Below are 14,248 nucleotides of genomic sequence, written 5' to 3'. Positions count from 1 at the left end.
TTCACAATTTAAGTTAGATTTACAAATAATTTTATCATAATTAATTAATATATCATAATTAATTAATAATTTCAACATAATTCTACTATTGTAAAAGGAGGCCAAGTCCAGATGTAGAAAACCTACCTATACAAATAGGTTTATCTCCCCTGCTCTACTTAACCCTAGATATCCATCATAGTAACTTAATTCAAGAGAAAAATCTTACACAACATAACTAAATATATATTATCAATTATCAATAGGGCATACATTTTAAAATAGCAAATAGAAAGGAGACAGATTTAAAAAGTTTGAAGTTTTATTATAGGCATATTTTTTTGATATTTAAATGTATTTTTAGTTCAATGGTGAGTCATATATTTTGGTTCTGCTTACTGATAATTTTTTTAGCCAGTCATCTGCTCTGGATGGTCTTGGAGTTTGAGTTAATACTTATTAATAGTTAAGATTTTCTGTATTATCATTTTTATTTCTTCGTCGTTTTTCTCAATCGGACAATTTACTGAAATACGTATTTTAAAATTGGTCGATGTCTCATCGAAAAAAATTGCAATTCATTTTTTAATAAACAAGTAGAAATAAATTTCTTGCAAAATAACGATTTTATTAAGAGGAACTTTGTTCATGAAATGCTAAATGCATTAATTAAATAATAGTGCTTCCTTAAATCATATTAATTTTTAAAAGTTTAACATTTTTAGGTTATAAATCTATGCCTTAATAAAGCTCTTGTCCTTCAAACTGACTGTCTAATTACCATATATGATAGATCTAATTAGCTAATTAATGAAACAACTTAAAATTATATTTTAGATATTCATAAATGCTTAAAGAATTTAAAAATAACATGAAGGGCAAGATTAGAAAAAAAAACAGAATCTTAATAGTAAGTCAAATTATTATGTTCCAGTAAATAGTTTTGAATTTTATTATTAGTCTCTTGCCAAGACCTTTTATTTGTATACAAGTTGCAGTAAAGAAGAATTTGATTCTACAGTAACATAGCCGTTTCCAAGTGTGTCCAAATTTGGATGATTTTTCTTTGTATAGGTTAAATATTTAGTCATCAACATTTTAACATTAATAACAAACTGCTATTCACTTCTCCAAAACTAGAGGCCATCAGATGACTCAATGCCAATTGCATTTTAAACACTTGTTCCGTCTTGATTGTCCTGGAATTAACACAATATGTGATACATTTGAACTAAAATAACCATTACATTCAGTCTTGGGTCAACTTGGATGATAAGGTACCTCACTCACTTTTGCTATTGACCAGTGTTCAGCTGACTAAAAAAATTAGATTTGTCCATGAAATCTTTATTTAGCACTATTGAAGTCTAACAATTAACATTTTACAACTCTCTACCAATGAAGAAAATTCAGAAGTAATTTAACATGACCACCTTAAAACCCATCTGCATTAAAAAGGGAAACTCTATAATAAAGCAATGATTTTTTTTCTTCTTACCCTATATGTTACAGTTTTCTTATGGCTTTATATGATTAACTTTGAATATTTATATGATTTAACTTTGATCGTTTTTTTTTTCCAAATAATTTATTTTTATTTGAAAAAATGTGGAATAGGTTGGTAATCATTTTTTCCCATACTTTCTTACCTGAAAACCATCGAAGTTAACATGATTGTAGGAGTATAGGTCTCATCATAACACTATTAATTTATATACAGGTTGATTCATTAAGAATGGGCAATCTCTGAACTGGATATACTACACACCAAAATATGGCGATTGAGCTTAACATGTCTTATATAAATGTTGCAGGTTTACGAGATAGAAAGTATTTAAAGTTGGAATATTAATTTGGAAATTTCTTAATAATTTTGTGATTTTAATGAGTATCGTCTTGAAAATTGGCGACTTTATATGTTTGATGTGTTTTCATTGACATGAAAATTACGAATTTCGTGGTGAATTTAGCATTATTTATACAAGGCGTTAGTTACACCCTATTACTTAGGTAAATTACAATATATCTTTTTTGCCTAATCAGTTATGGGCTAAAACGACTAGAAAATCTAAAAGGCAGTTTAATTTTAAATAAAAAAGGTACTCTTGTTTATTTCATGTAACTCTATCAGTTTTTAAGTTATTATTATATATTACAAAAAATATATAAGTAACAGGTTGTAACTAACGCCCTGTATAAATAATGCTAAATTTACCACAAAATTCGTAATTTTCATATCAAAACACATAAAGTCGCCAATTTTTAAGACGATACTGCTTAAAATCACAAAACTATTAAGAAATTTTAAATTAAAATCCCAACTTTAAATACCCTGTATCTCGTAAACCTGCAACATTTGTATAAGACATGTTAAGCTCAATTGCCATATTTTGGTGTGTAGTAAGTATCTCCAGTTCAGAGATTGCCCATTCTTAATGAATCACCCTGTATAAGAAATATTAGTATTCTAGAACCTTTTCTTATTAAAAACCCTATGTATTGTATGTACATAAAGTATTTTTTGATAGACAAACCATAGATTAATTTGATTTAGCTCCTAATAGTTTATACCTAGATGTTAGGACATTTTTTTAGTCCGTGATGGGATCCTATGATTAAAGTGACAAGTGACATATATTTTATCACAAAAAACATGTAAAAAGGTTATTTAGCATGCTATGGTCCATCATCCTAAAGGCATTCTGCTTCCATGAATATGGTTTACCTATACCGGTAAAACCAACAACATCCCCCTTTCTTCAGAAATACTCCTCCAAGACTCCTTGTATGTTTGAACCAAAACATACAAAGCTAATGTAATGTCAAGAGTATCAATATGTATAACACAAACAGATATTATTCACTCCCGAAATATACAATTTTATTGAATGTAAAACTGTAAAAAAAAAATTAATCAGAAATAAAAGGCGAAATGATATGGTGTAAAAAATATAAAGAATATACCTAAAGTCCTGCAAGAAAAAGGTAAAAATGACTAAAATCTATCCGACAAAAATTCAGTTATTTCATAATAGCCCTTTCCAACTAAGAGTTTTTTTAACACGTTTTCTAAAAAGTTTCCAGCTACCTATACCTTACAAATCTGCAGGAAGATGATTAAAGAGTTTTTTACCATCAAATATAAAAGTTCTTTTAATCAGTGAACTTGTAGGCATAGGCAAAAGTACATCATTAGCTCGTCGACTGCTATATTCATGCCTATTAGTTGTGTTCACATTTCTAAATTGCTTATGAACGAGGCAAACAGATTCCAATATAAATAAGGCAGGAAGGGTTAGGATTTTATGAGTGATAAATAGCTGTTTGCAAGACTCTCCCATACTCACATTACACAGACGTCGGATCGCTCTCTTTTGCAAAACAAAAACACTATTAAGTAAGTAATGTGTGCATGCACCCCAGAAACACAAACCATACCTTAAATGGGACTCAATTAAAGAAAAATAAACATTTCTCGCCATGTCAAAATCAACCTCTCCTGCGACCACTTTAAGAGCATAACAATTTGCTGATATTTTTCTACACAGTTGCGTGATATGGCCCTCAAATTTTAGTTTATTATCAATAAATAAACATAAAAAATTATTTTCGTGTAAGTTGTTTGGAATGTGATTCTCCAAAAACACATTATTTAAATTGCATATAAAATTCATAACACTAGTTTTTGAAATATTTAAACACAGTTTGTTGGAATCACACCATTTCTTGATTTTAACAATATTTCTGTTAACTGTGGTATTTAGATTCATCGCACTCGTGTCATGCCATAAAATTGTTGAATCATCCGCAAACTGAATGAATTTACCTAAGATCCTAAGATTGGCCATGTCATTAATATCAATGAGGAATAGAAGTCGCCCAAGAACTGAACCCTGAGGAACACCATGAGTCACAAGCTGCTCACTTGAAAGGGCACCATCCACAGAAACACTCTGCATTCTAGTATGCAAATAAGACCCAAACCACTGAAGAGCTTGTTAAACTGAAGTTAAACTGAAATTCAGACGGCTTGAAATATAAAATGGCAAAAAAGTAGCAGCAAATTTGTATTTGTTTCTAAATATAGCCCACATATTTACATCGATTTTTTGTTTCATTTATTTTGTCTATTCTACCAAACCAAATTTCAATTTATTTAATATCCAGCAAAATATTTTAAACAATATTCTCAATGAGTCTGCCTCGAGACTGTTTAATAAACAGAATTTTTATAGCGATTTTCGCGAAACCTCGTTTATAGGAAAAGGCTCCATCCTGTATGTAATGGTAATTTCAATAATCGTTGATAATTATACTTTGTAAGTGTATATATTATATTTTTTTATTAAGAATATTAAGGATGCCCTTGGCAAATACACAACACTTTATGTGTATTTCACTTGTCTACGTCGGAGCAAAATAATATTTTTTGTCAATTTTTCTTTTCTTAAAATATCAAAACATGGAATTTTATTGGAAATTTTCGTGGAAACGATGAAAGAATAACATAATTATATGCAAAATCCCAAGTGACCAGAGAACATAATTAAAATTTGACTTTGTATTGTTAAATACGTATACAATACATACGCTAATTTTCGAATTCCCGTATGCAAATATTTCGATGAGTCACGCTCCATCCAAACGATATTGCATTGATAGAAATTTATATGTGGCGGCAAACATTACGTCATATGACGGCTTTGACTGGGATAACCCTTATCCCCAATTATGACTCACCATCCATTTAAATCTTACCCCTGTTTGGATGACTGAGTATGAATCATTTAAATACACCTTGGTCTTTTGTTGTTTTTTTTTTAAGTTAATACATGTTTAAGGGGCGGTTGATCTTAAATTTTTTAATGTATCCGTAAATTATTTATAGAAATTAAAATAAAAAAAGCGCATTCAAAATATCGTTATTTTTTACTATTAGCCATTAGCGTACATTACTTTATTGTGTTATCATAATCCAATTGCAATTTAGCCGCACAACAATATTTAACAAATAGTTACATAATAATACAACTTTTTGTTTTCACAATACTTTTCATTTGGGATCGTCCTTATATTCCAGAGAAAATGTCAATTAACTATTTTCCTACCTAACAAAATGTTAAAGAATAATGTTATTTACATAAGGCAAAAATATATACTATAATGGTATACCTACCCTACATTATCTGTTTTGCAATAAAATTAAGTCGCGCCTTGATATTTAAATGTATTTTTAGTTTTTTTGCGAAACGTAAATGCTGTTTGTAGTTTTATTAGAAAGAAGGTATACTAGTGTAATAGCTGATATATTCTAGATATCTGCTTGGATACCAAGCCGAATATTTTTAAATATTAACTCGAAAACCTATTACAAATTCAAATCTACCGTCCTATTACTCAGTTGCATTATTTATATTGAGGATGTATTCTATTTGCAGGATAAGTGTTATTTATGTAGTAAATAAAGGACGACGGTTATTCATTGTTAATAAAAAATAGAATTAAATATGCAGAAGTTAAAAAATGCATAATAATATTAAGGAAAAAACAAACAAATTAAAAGAATCTTAAAATAAAAATACATAAGAAATTTTAAACCTCAGGTGTCACATTCAAGACCTAACCCTCATTAAATCACTGTGGATTTTTCAGATTTTGACAGAGATTGTATAATTAGTTTTAACATTTGTCTTGTTTCTTACAGGAGGTCATAGGGAGTTTCATAAGAAGCACAAAGAATTATGTGAACATACTTTAACTCAAGGACCTACGATTCGAGGTCTATCGCCTTCAGCCTCTTGCCCCTCTTTAGCCGATGTAGATTCTTATCCAGCCTCCAAAGTTCTTCCTTTTTTGTACCTTGGTAATAGTAAGGTAAGAGATAAAATATATTCCAATGTTTTTAAGCGTTATTTCTTCAGGTTTTCCACACTAAAATTATAGCAATTTATAATTTTATTATTTTGCAATGTGCGCATATAATATATGCGCATTATTATCTTATTTTCTTTGATGCGTTTTATTGTGTCTAGTTACTTTACCAGCTTTGGGTTTTATGGGAAACAAATATAATTGGGCTTCATATATAATCTCATCTTTGTTTTGTTAGTGGTATGATGTTCATAATACCCTGAAATGGAAACATACCCTCTATTATCTTATAATACAATAATGAGAAAATGAACAATTAATGTCTTTTAGTTTCGGATAAAATCAATTAACTTTTATTGTGAGACATTAAAAATGATTCATTGCAATGACTGAACTTTAATGATAATGAGTCACCTCCCTAAAACTTTGGAAAATTACTTAAATTTTTACCGGAAAAGTAACGAAAAACGCTAAATAACGTTAACATTTGGGGTGTCGTCATACACACACCGTTGCCAGTTTGAAATGGTATTTGTGACCAAATGCTTTCCAGTGCTTACATTAAAAAAAATATAAAATAAGCCTTTAAACTAGATTATGATAAACCCAACAATCCTCTGACTAAATCGTCTTCTACTGAATCTAGTAGTTCAACCACTCGACACACGTTTCACTAACAATTTTAAGTATATTTTCTAAGTATACTGATCAAACCACACAACAATTAATGCCAAATTCAATAATTCAACAAATTTTCCATATAGTGTATCTGGAAGGTAAAATAATGTTCATCTAATATTAATTTTACGATAAATGATAAAAAACGCTTTCAGGGGCAGTATGTTTTTCCAAACACTTGACCAAAACAGGTTTTCTACATAGGATTAGTCTGGTGACTCACAACATGTTATTATCCCTTAACTAGCCACAATATACAGTATGGCTGTATAGAATCAATTTGTTGTTCAATATTTTAAGGCTCATAAATCAGTCTAGATATTTTTATTTTTCCAAAGGGTGTTTCTATAAGAACGTAAGATTTGAATTGCGCGCCATATTTGAGCGTGGAGGCCAATTCTGGTCTCCAAATCGGGAAATGACGCGACCAGGAGCAAACTCGTGCAAGATCGTCAATTTTTCACGGGCGGTATGACATGTGGCACCGTCTTGCTGAAACTACATGTTAAGATCAAGTGCTTCCACATGAGGCACAACAAATTGTGTTAACATAGCACAATAACGTTCGCCATTCACCGTTATTGCATTATCTTCTTCGTTTTCGAAGAAAAAGGCCCAATTATTCCTCCAAACCATAATGAACACCATACAGGGACACGTTGGGGATGCATTGCTTTCTGATGAATCATTCGTGGATTGCGAATGCGATAATTTTGCTTATTAACAAAGCATCAAAATGGGCCTAATGGCCACTGAAAATGATTCTCTTTGCAAAATCAGCAGGTTGCTCAAGGATCCAATTGGTGAATTCTGTTCGCTGTTCATCATCTGCTAGTAGAAGTTGTTGAGTCAGTTGGTTGGATTGTAGACATGCAGCTGTAAATCTTTAGTGGGAATTCAGTGAAATGTGCCTGTTGAAATGTCCAATTTTTGCGCCCAATGACAAATTGACGCCCTGGCCTTTCTGTCACACTCTCCCGAACTGCCGTGATGTTTTGTTCTGAACGACTTTCTATGAGTTTGTATCGTGTGTTTCACATCAGTAACCCAATCAGTACTTTCAATTTTTTTGATTATTCTTTTGACAGTAGATGAATTAGAAACAATATTTCGATCGAACATGACGGTCGCACTTTACAAATAATAGTGGCAATTAAACTTTCACCATTTTGATAATAATTTTTGAGGACGCGTTGTTCTACCATGTATTGCTCTATGTCTACGAACTCCCATCTGACCCGTCATCATGTGGCATGACTATCAAATATGGCGCGCAATTCAAATCTTGCGTTCTTATAGAAACACCCTCTGGAAAAATATATAGACTGATTCATGAACCTTAAAATATTGAACAACAAATCGATTCTATACAGCCATTATGTATATTGTGACTAGTTAAGGGATAATAACATCTATGTCGTACAATCGCCAGACTAATCTTACGTAGAAAACCTATTTCCAAGCTGAATCCAGATACTCTATATGGAAAATTTGTTGAATTATTGAATTTGGCATTAATTTCTTTTCTCTAAGGCACGAAACCGGCTGATCACTACACTTTTAGAAGAAAAAATATACTTAAATTTCAGTCAGTCAAACGTGTGTCGAGTGGTTGAACTAATAGATTCAGTAGAAGACGATTTAGTAGAGGATTGTTGGGTTTATCATAATCTAGTTTAAAGGCTTATTTTAATTTTTTTAATGTAAGCACTGGAAAGCATTTGATCGTAAATACTTTTCCAATCTGGCAACGGTGTGTGTAGGACGACACCCCAAATGTTAACGTTATTTAGGTTTTTTTAGTGTTTTTCGTTACTTTTCCGGGAAAATTTAAGTAATTTTCCAACCTGCGCATCCAAAGTTTTAGGGAGGTGACTCATTATCATTAAAGTTCAGTCATTGCAATGAATCATTTTTAATGTCTCATAATAAAAGTTAATTGATTTTATCCGAAACTAAAAGACATTAATTGTTTATTTTCTCATTATTGCATTATAAGATAATAGAGGGTATGTTTCCATTTCAGGGTATTATGAACATCATACCACTAACAAAACAAAGATGAGATTATATATGAAACCCAATTATCTGTTTCCCATGAAACCCAAAGCTGCTAAAGTAACTAGACACAATAAACCGCATCAAAGAAAATAAGATAATAATGCGTATATATTATAGGCGCACATTGCAAAATTATAAATTGCTATAATTTTATTGTGGAAAACCTGACGAAATAACACTTAAACAGTTGCTCCGCGAATTTATTGTGAGTCAGGCGTCTTTGTACTGTATGTCCAAATATTGAGGATAATTAAAATATGTATTTTCTCACGCATTTTATCTTTCATCCAATCTTATCTAGAATCTTACTTGTCAATGGGCGTATCTCTATACATAGTGCAACTTTTTTTTTAATGTATTACTATAAGGTTCATTATCATTATTAATTAAGGTAATTTTTTATATGAATAATGCCCTCTATAATTGATTTTGTGGTTTTTTATCGATTTTTTATGCTTGATTCCATATTATACGCCAATTGGAGAATACCAAAAAAAACTTAATAAATTGAGTCTTATCCAACAACAGAATAGATACTTTGTTTTTGACATAACAATACCCATCCCTTATGTTGTTTGTAAAAGGGTCAAGATCAAACTTATTCTTGTTAATGGTGAGAAGAAATCTTAATAAGCATTATGAAGGGGTATAAGCAACATGGAGGCATTATGACATCTATAATTGATATTAAATGGAATCTAAAACTAGAGCAGGACATGTCATTTAAAATGTTGTAAAAAACTACTTTTACCACTACTCCTCTTTCTCTTAAGCTAATAATATTAAATATTTCTTTAACTATACTGTGGTTAATATGAAAATCGTTATATATTTATGTATTATTATGTGCCTTAAAAGCTAAAGCATGGAAAATGTTTTTTGTACTGCCTCAATAGTTTCCATATGAAAGTCAAAAGGAAGTTCACACACTACTGCTTATTCAAGTCCAGATTGAATTAATCAAATGTAGATTTTCAGGCAGAACGCAGATAACTGACTAAAATTACGCAAAAAAATCCAAGGTTACACATACCATTATTAGCAATTTAATTATAATGTGGTACAAATGACTGTTCATTATCTAATAACACTCCCAAGTCTCTGACGACTGTAATTAAAGGAATGCCATTAATAGAGTAGTGTTTTCTATGTAATTTTAAGAAACGACCAAATGAAATACATAATCTAAGCCTAAAGTTCACCCATTATTAGGTATAAGCCATAAAGCAACATTATCCAGATCCTCCTGCAAGATCTCAGCCAAATGGGGATACATCTTGACTAAATTTTAGGTTCGACGACAAATAATACGAAGTTAGAGTGGTGAATGAAACTGAAAATATTATTGATAAAAAAGGTTCATACCCAGGCCCATAGCTGTTGCTAGTAAACTTGCACCTAGTCGAAAACCTTTGAAAAATGAGTGAAAACTCTGTCTATCTAACAATATTTTTCAAAGGTGCTTAACAGGTGATATGTAAGCAAAATTGTTATGAGGGATTCACCCTCAACAAACAAACGCTTTTAATCCAAAATTATATTTTGACTATGCCACAAGAATTTCTATGAAAAAAGACTAATTTTAGAGTTTTAAACTGAATTTTCTAAATTATTTCATTCCATAATTGCTTTCGTCATTAATACCGAGAATCGACTGGATCAAAACATCGACTTAAAGTTGCCTTATTTAAATATTTCTTATAATATAATTTATGGTTTAGTTGTGGTTTTGTTGAAACAAAATATATTTACAATTTTATTGTTAAATTGTTATAATTGTCAACCGTGAATCAGCCTCTAATTTGAATGGTGAAGTCTGGTTTGAAAGTTTTTGAGCATTTTTAATTAAAGTAAATGTACCAACTTTTAAGAGCAAAGATTTCCGCGCTACCTTCGATCGGGTCGCGTTATTCCAGTCATCGATTATTCTAATTGAAACTTTTTCATATCCTCAGTGTTATTGTTGTTACCACACAGGTAGTGATAATAAGAGAAGGACGGCGACAGCAATTGATTTTCAAAAAAGCGATATTATAGTGACAGGCCTCTCTTCATCTTATACAATATAGGATAATTTTTTATACATATATCGTTTTGGCACATTTCAAGTAACGCCACAATTATATTTACTTTACGCAGCTTTCACATTTTTTTCTTTTCTATTATATTTGGTATTATTATGTTTATTGACGCCCATAACGTTTGACCCAAAGATGGCCGTCACCTGCCGACGACGCAGGCTTAAACAAATCCTACCAGCCTTTATTACCTTAAAATATTACGGTATTTTTATAGGATGCAGCCGACCTTTCTTGTCTTCAAGGACTGGGTACCACCTGTGTTTTAAACGTGACGTCACAGCTGCCGGGTTACCACGAAAAATGCGGCATTACATACAAACAGATACCCGCCACAGATTCCGGTCATCAAAATCTAAAGCAGTATTTTGAGGAGGCTTTCGAATTTATCGGTGAGTTACAGTACATTTTTAGATGTAGTTATAGTACAATTTTATGTGGAGGTTTTGAGGGGATTTGTAAATTTAAAATATTGCACGAATCCTTAATATTATTTTTAAATACCTACCTATTATACTTAATATGGTGGTGACTAGCTATTTATAAACGAAATAAATAGATCAATAATTTATGATACTAGAAACAAAAATTAGATTAAAAAAAAACTAAAATTTTAAACGATTAATCCTAATATATTAAAGGAAATCCTTTATTTTATATAACAACCCTACATTTCCTTAGCATCGACCCGACTAGATGTTATCATCATTACAAGTATCGATTTCCCAGTTTGTTCTATTATTTTATCCACATTTGTTTGTTAAGTAATGCCTCCTTGAGACCATTCTAAAGATTTTTAATTGGGTTAAGGTCAGTGCTAAAAAACGACCATATGATTAATGTTACATAGTTATCAAGTTTTTTTTCTGTGTGCATGGGATTGTTATCCTGCTGAAATACTTACAAACAAATTTTCTCCAGCAAATGACATTATACATACTTTTTATATCATATCTTTCTAAGTCAAAGAATTGAGGACCAACTCTTAATACGGGTATACACGATCCGATTTCAACGGATGCGGTAGAAACCGTTGGGGTAGAAACCGATGGGATTTACGCGATACACACTGCGTTCAAAACGGATATGCACTAAAAAAATTCCAAAATTTAATTGCTTCGAAACTTTCATCGGGAAATAATGTCTTTATTGCTAAGAATTATTTGTAGTCTTCAAGCAGAAGATTTTTGCGAGAGTCAGTATAACGTAAACATGGAAGACAATCCATATTTTGAGATAAGTGGCGTAGAAAAAAAAATCGACAACTTTCATACAAATATTCGGCAGTATCATGATAAGTTTTTCAATTACTACAGAATGTCTAAAAAATCATTTGGCGAATTGTTAACTGTGTTAAAACAAGATATTTAATGTACTAATTTAGGTGAAAACGCGCGTTACAACCGCAACGTGTATCGCGATACATTTACACTATCGGCAAAAAGTGGAGAACCAAATACATTTTTGTTATTGTAAAATTTTGTTCTTATTTAGAAAATAACTTTTATGGGGTGTGCCCCAAGTAAACTTTACTTTAGTTTTTTTACATTTTAACGGGATCCAAGCGGAAAATTTATAATTATATATTTTAATAAAAAGCAAAAAGTTTAAAGTACAATTAATTTCGGGTTGCAAACCCCTTAGTCCTAATTACTTTTATACACCTAGAATTCATTGACAGCATTAGTTTGTTAATATATTCTGGACTTATGGTCAACCATATTTTATTTAATTCTTGAAATAGTTCTTCCTGGTTTCTGAATTTAGCCTTGTTCTTTTGTCGTAGACGTCGATCCAATTCTTCCCAAACATTTTCTATAGGGTTAATATCCGGGCTCTGAGCAGGCCTCATAACATTAACTTTATTGCTAGATAACCACTGTTTCACAAGTACTGAGGTTTGCTTTGGATCGTTATCGTGTTGAAACGTCCGCAATAATGGCATGTTGTTTTCAGCATGTGGAAACATTTGCTGCTCAAGAATGCGCAGATATTCAAAACGATCCATTTTACCTTCTACACGCACTAATGGACCAACACCTCTTCCTGAAAAGCACCCCCACACCATAACATTTACGCCGCCATGTTTTATAGTGGGCAAAGTGGATTTAGGATTAAGTCTACAACACTTCGGACGTCTTAGATACTTTACACCGTCGGAAGAAATTGAATTCGCTCTCATCCGAAAATAAAACATTTTTCCATTTTTCCACGGTCCATGAAAGATGATCCCTTGCAAACTGTAGTCTAGCAGCCCTGTTCTTAGGGGAAATAAAAGGTTTCTTTGCTGGACGCCGCCCATACAGTCCCATTTCACTAAGGCGATACCGAATGCTTCGAATTGAGAGTGAAACTTCTGGAAATTCTTGTTTAACACTACTAGCTGAAGCAAAGGGTTACTGGTTACAAACCTCTTAATTTTTCTATCTTAAGCATCATTAGTTTTTCTGGGTCTTCCGATCTTGGGGGGGGCTTTTTATAGTTTTTCTGATCTTCTAAAAGGAAATAACCTTGTTTATAATTAATCTTTTAAGATTTAAATCTTTAGCTATTGAAGCTTGCTTTTGCCCACTATTAAATTTGTCAACAATTATTTTTTTATACATCGTCTGATAAGCTGTATCCGCGGGGCATTTTTAAACCGATATAGGATACAACCTAGGTTTAACTGAACTCAGTTTCAGTCATGCAATTTGCAAAATTAAAAAAACAAATATATAAGACAGGAATGTTTCTTCACTTTTTGCCTCTGCTAAATCAGACAAATATAGTGTAAGTACGTGTGTTGGCTAGAGACCATCCCGTCGTCCGTTGCTACCGCAGCAAGCTGCGTTGCTCTTCCATCGATCGTGTATACCCGCACTAAGTGCAGTTTCAACGGATGCGGTAAAAACGAAGCGGTACCGCATTGGTACGACAACACATAGGCTTAAGTAAGAGGCGATACACGATGCGTTAGCACCGCATGGATGGAAGAGCAACGCAGCTTGCTGCGGTATAGCAACGGACGACGGGATGGTCTAGTCAACACACAGACTTAAATGTATCGCGATACACGTCCGGTTGTAACGCGCGTCTTTAGTCATTTTCACCCAAATTATTACAATAAATATCTTGTTTTAACACAGTTAACAATTCGCCAAATTATTTTTTAGACAACGCAGTGTGTATCGTGTATATCCCATGCGGTAGAAACGGATGCGTTTCTACCGCATCCGTTGAAACCGGATTGTGTATACCCGTACTTAGTAAAGTCATTTTCTGGACATCTTAGGTTAGGCGTACGAATCATTCCGCTCTTTTCTTGTGTCTTATGTGGTCTTGGAGATCTATATTTATATTAGCAACATTTCTTTAAACCATTATTTGCCACATGAGATATTTATAACTTTATTTACTCATTTTAAAACTTCACAAAACTTGAAACGAATCTCTCATTACTAATTAAGTAAAATAAACCCTAAACTAATTTTTTTGTATCTGAATTACTTCAATTAAATTACGTTTTTAATATATATGAAAGGTCGTCTTATCAGTTGAAAAACAACAATAAATAACATATGTAACGTTCATGAGATGAA

At 31.8% G+C, this 14,248-nt stretch overlaps 1 protein-coding gene across 2 annotated transcripts in view; it reads left to right on the top strand.

Annotated features, from left to right (window-relative positions):
• Window positions 1-14,248, top strand: part of LOC126748324 (dual specificity protein phosphatase 10-like) — an 86,837-nt gene that overhangs the window by 62,011 nt on the left and 10,578 nt on the right. For both annotated transcript variants that reach the window (XM_050457472.1, XM_050457473.1), the window contains 2 exons: window positions 5,684-5,853; window positions 10,885-11,059. In XM_050457472.1, coding sequence (XP_050313429.1) covers window positions 5,684-5,853; window positions 10,885-11,059 — 345 coding nt within the window. The remainder of the gene's footprint in view (window positions 1-5,683; window positions 5,854-10,884; window positions 11,060-14,248) is intronic.

This window comes from Anthonomus grandis, chromosome 22, assembly GCF_022605725.1.
Source record: "Anthonomus grandis grandis chromosome 22, icAntGran1.3, whole genome shotgun sequence".
In the NCBI taxonomy this organism is placed as follows: Eukaryota; Metazoa; Arthropoda; class Insecta; order Coleoptera; family Curculionidae; genus Anthonomus; species Anthonomus grandis.
Note: the sequence above shows the minus strand (reverse complement) of the source record. Positions and strands in the feature narration are given on the sequence as shown.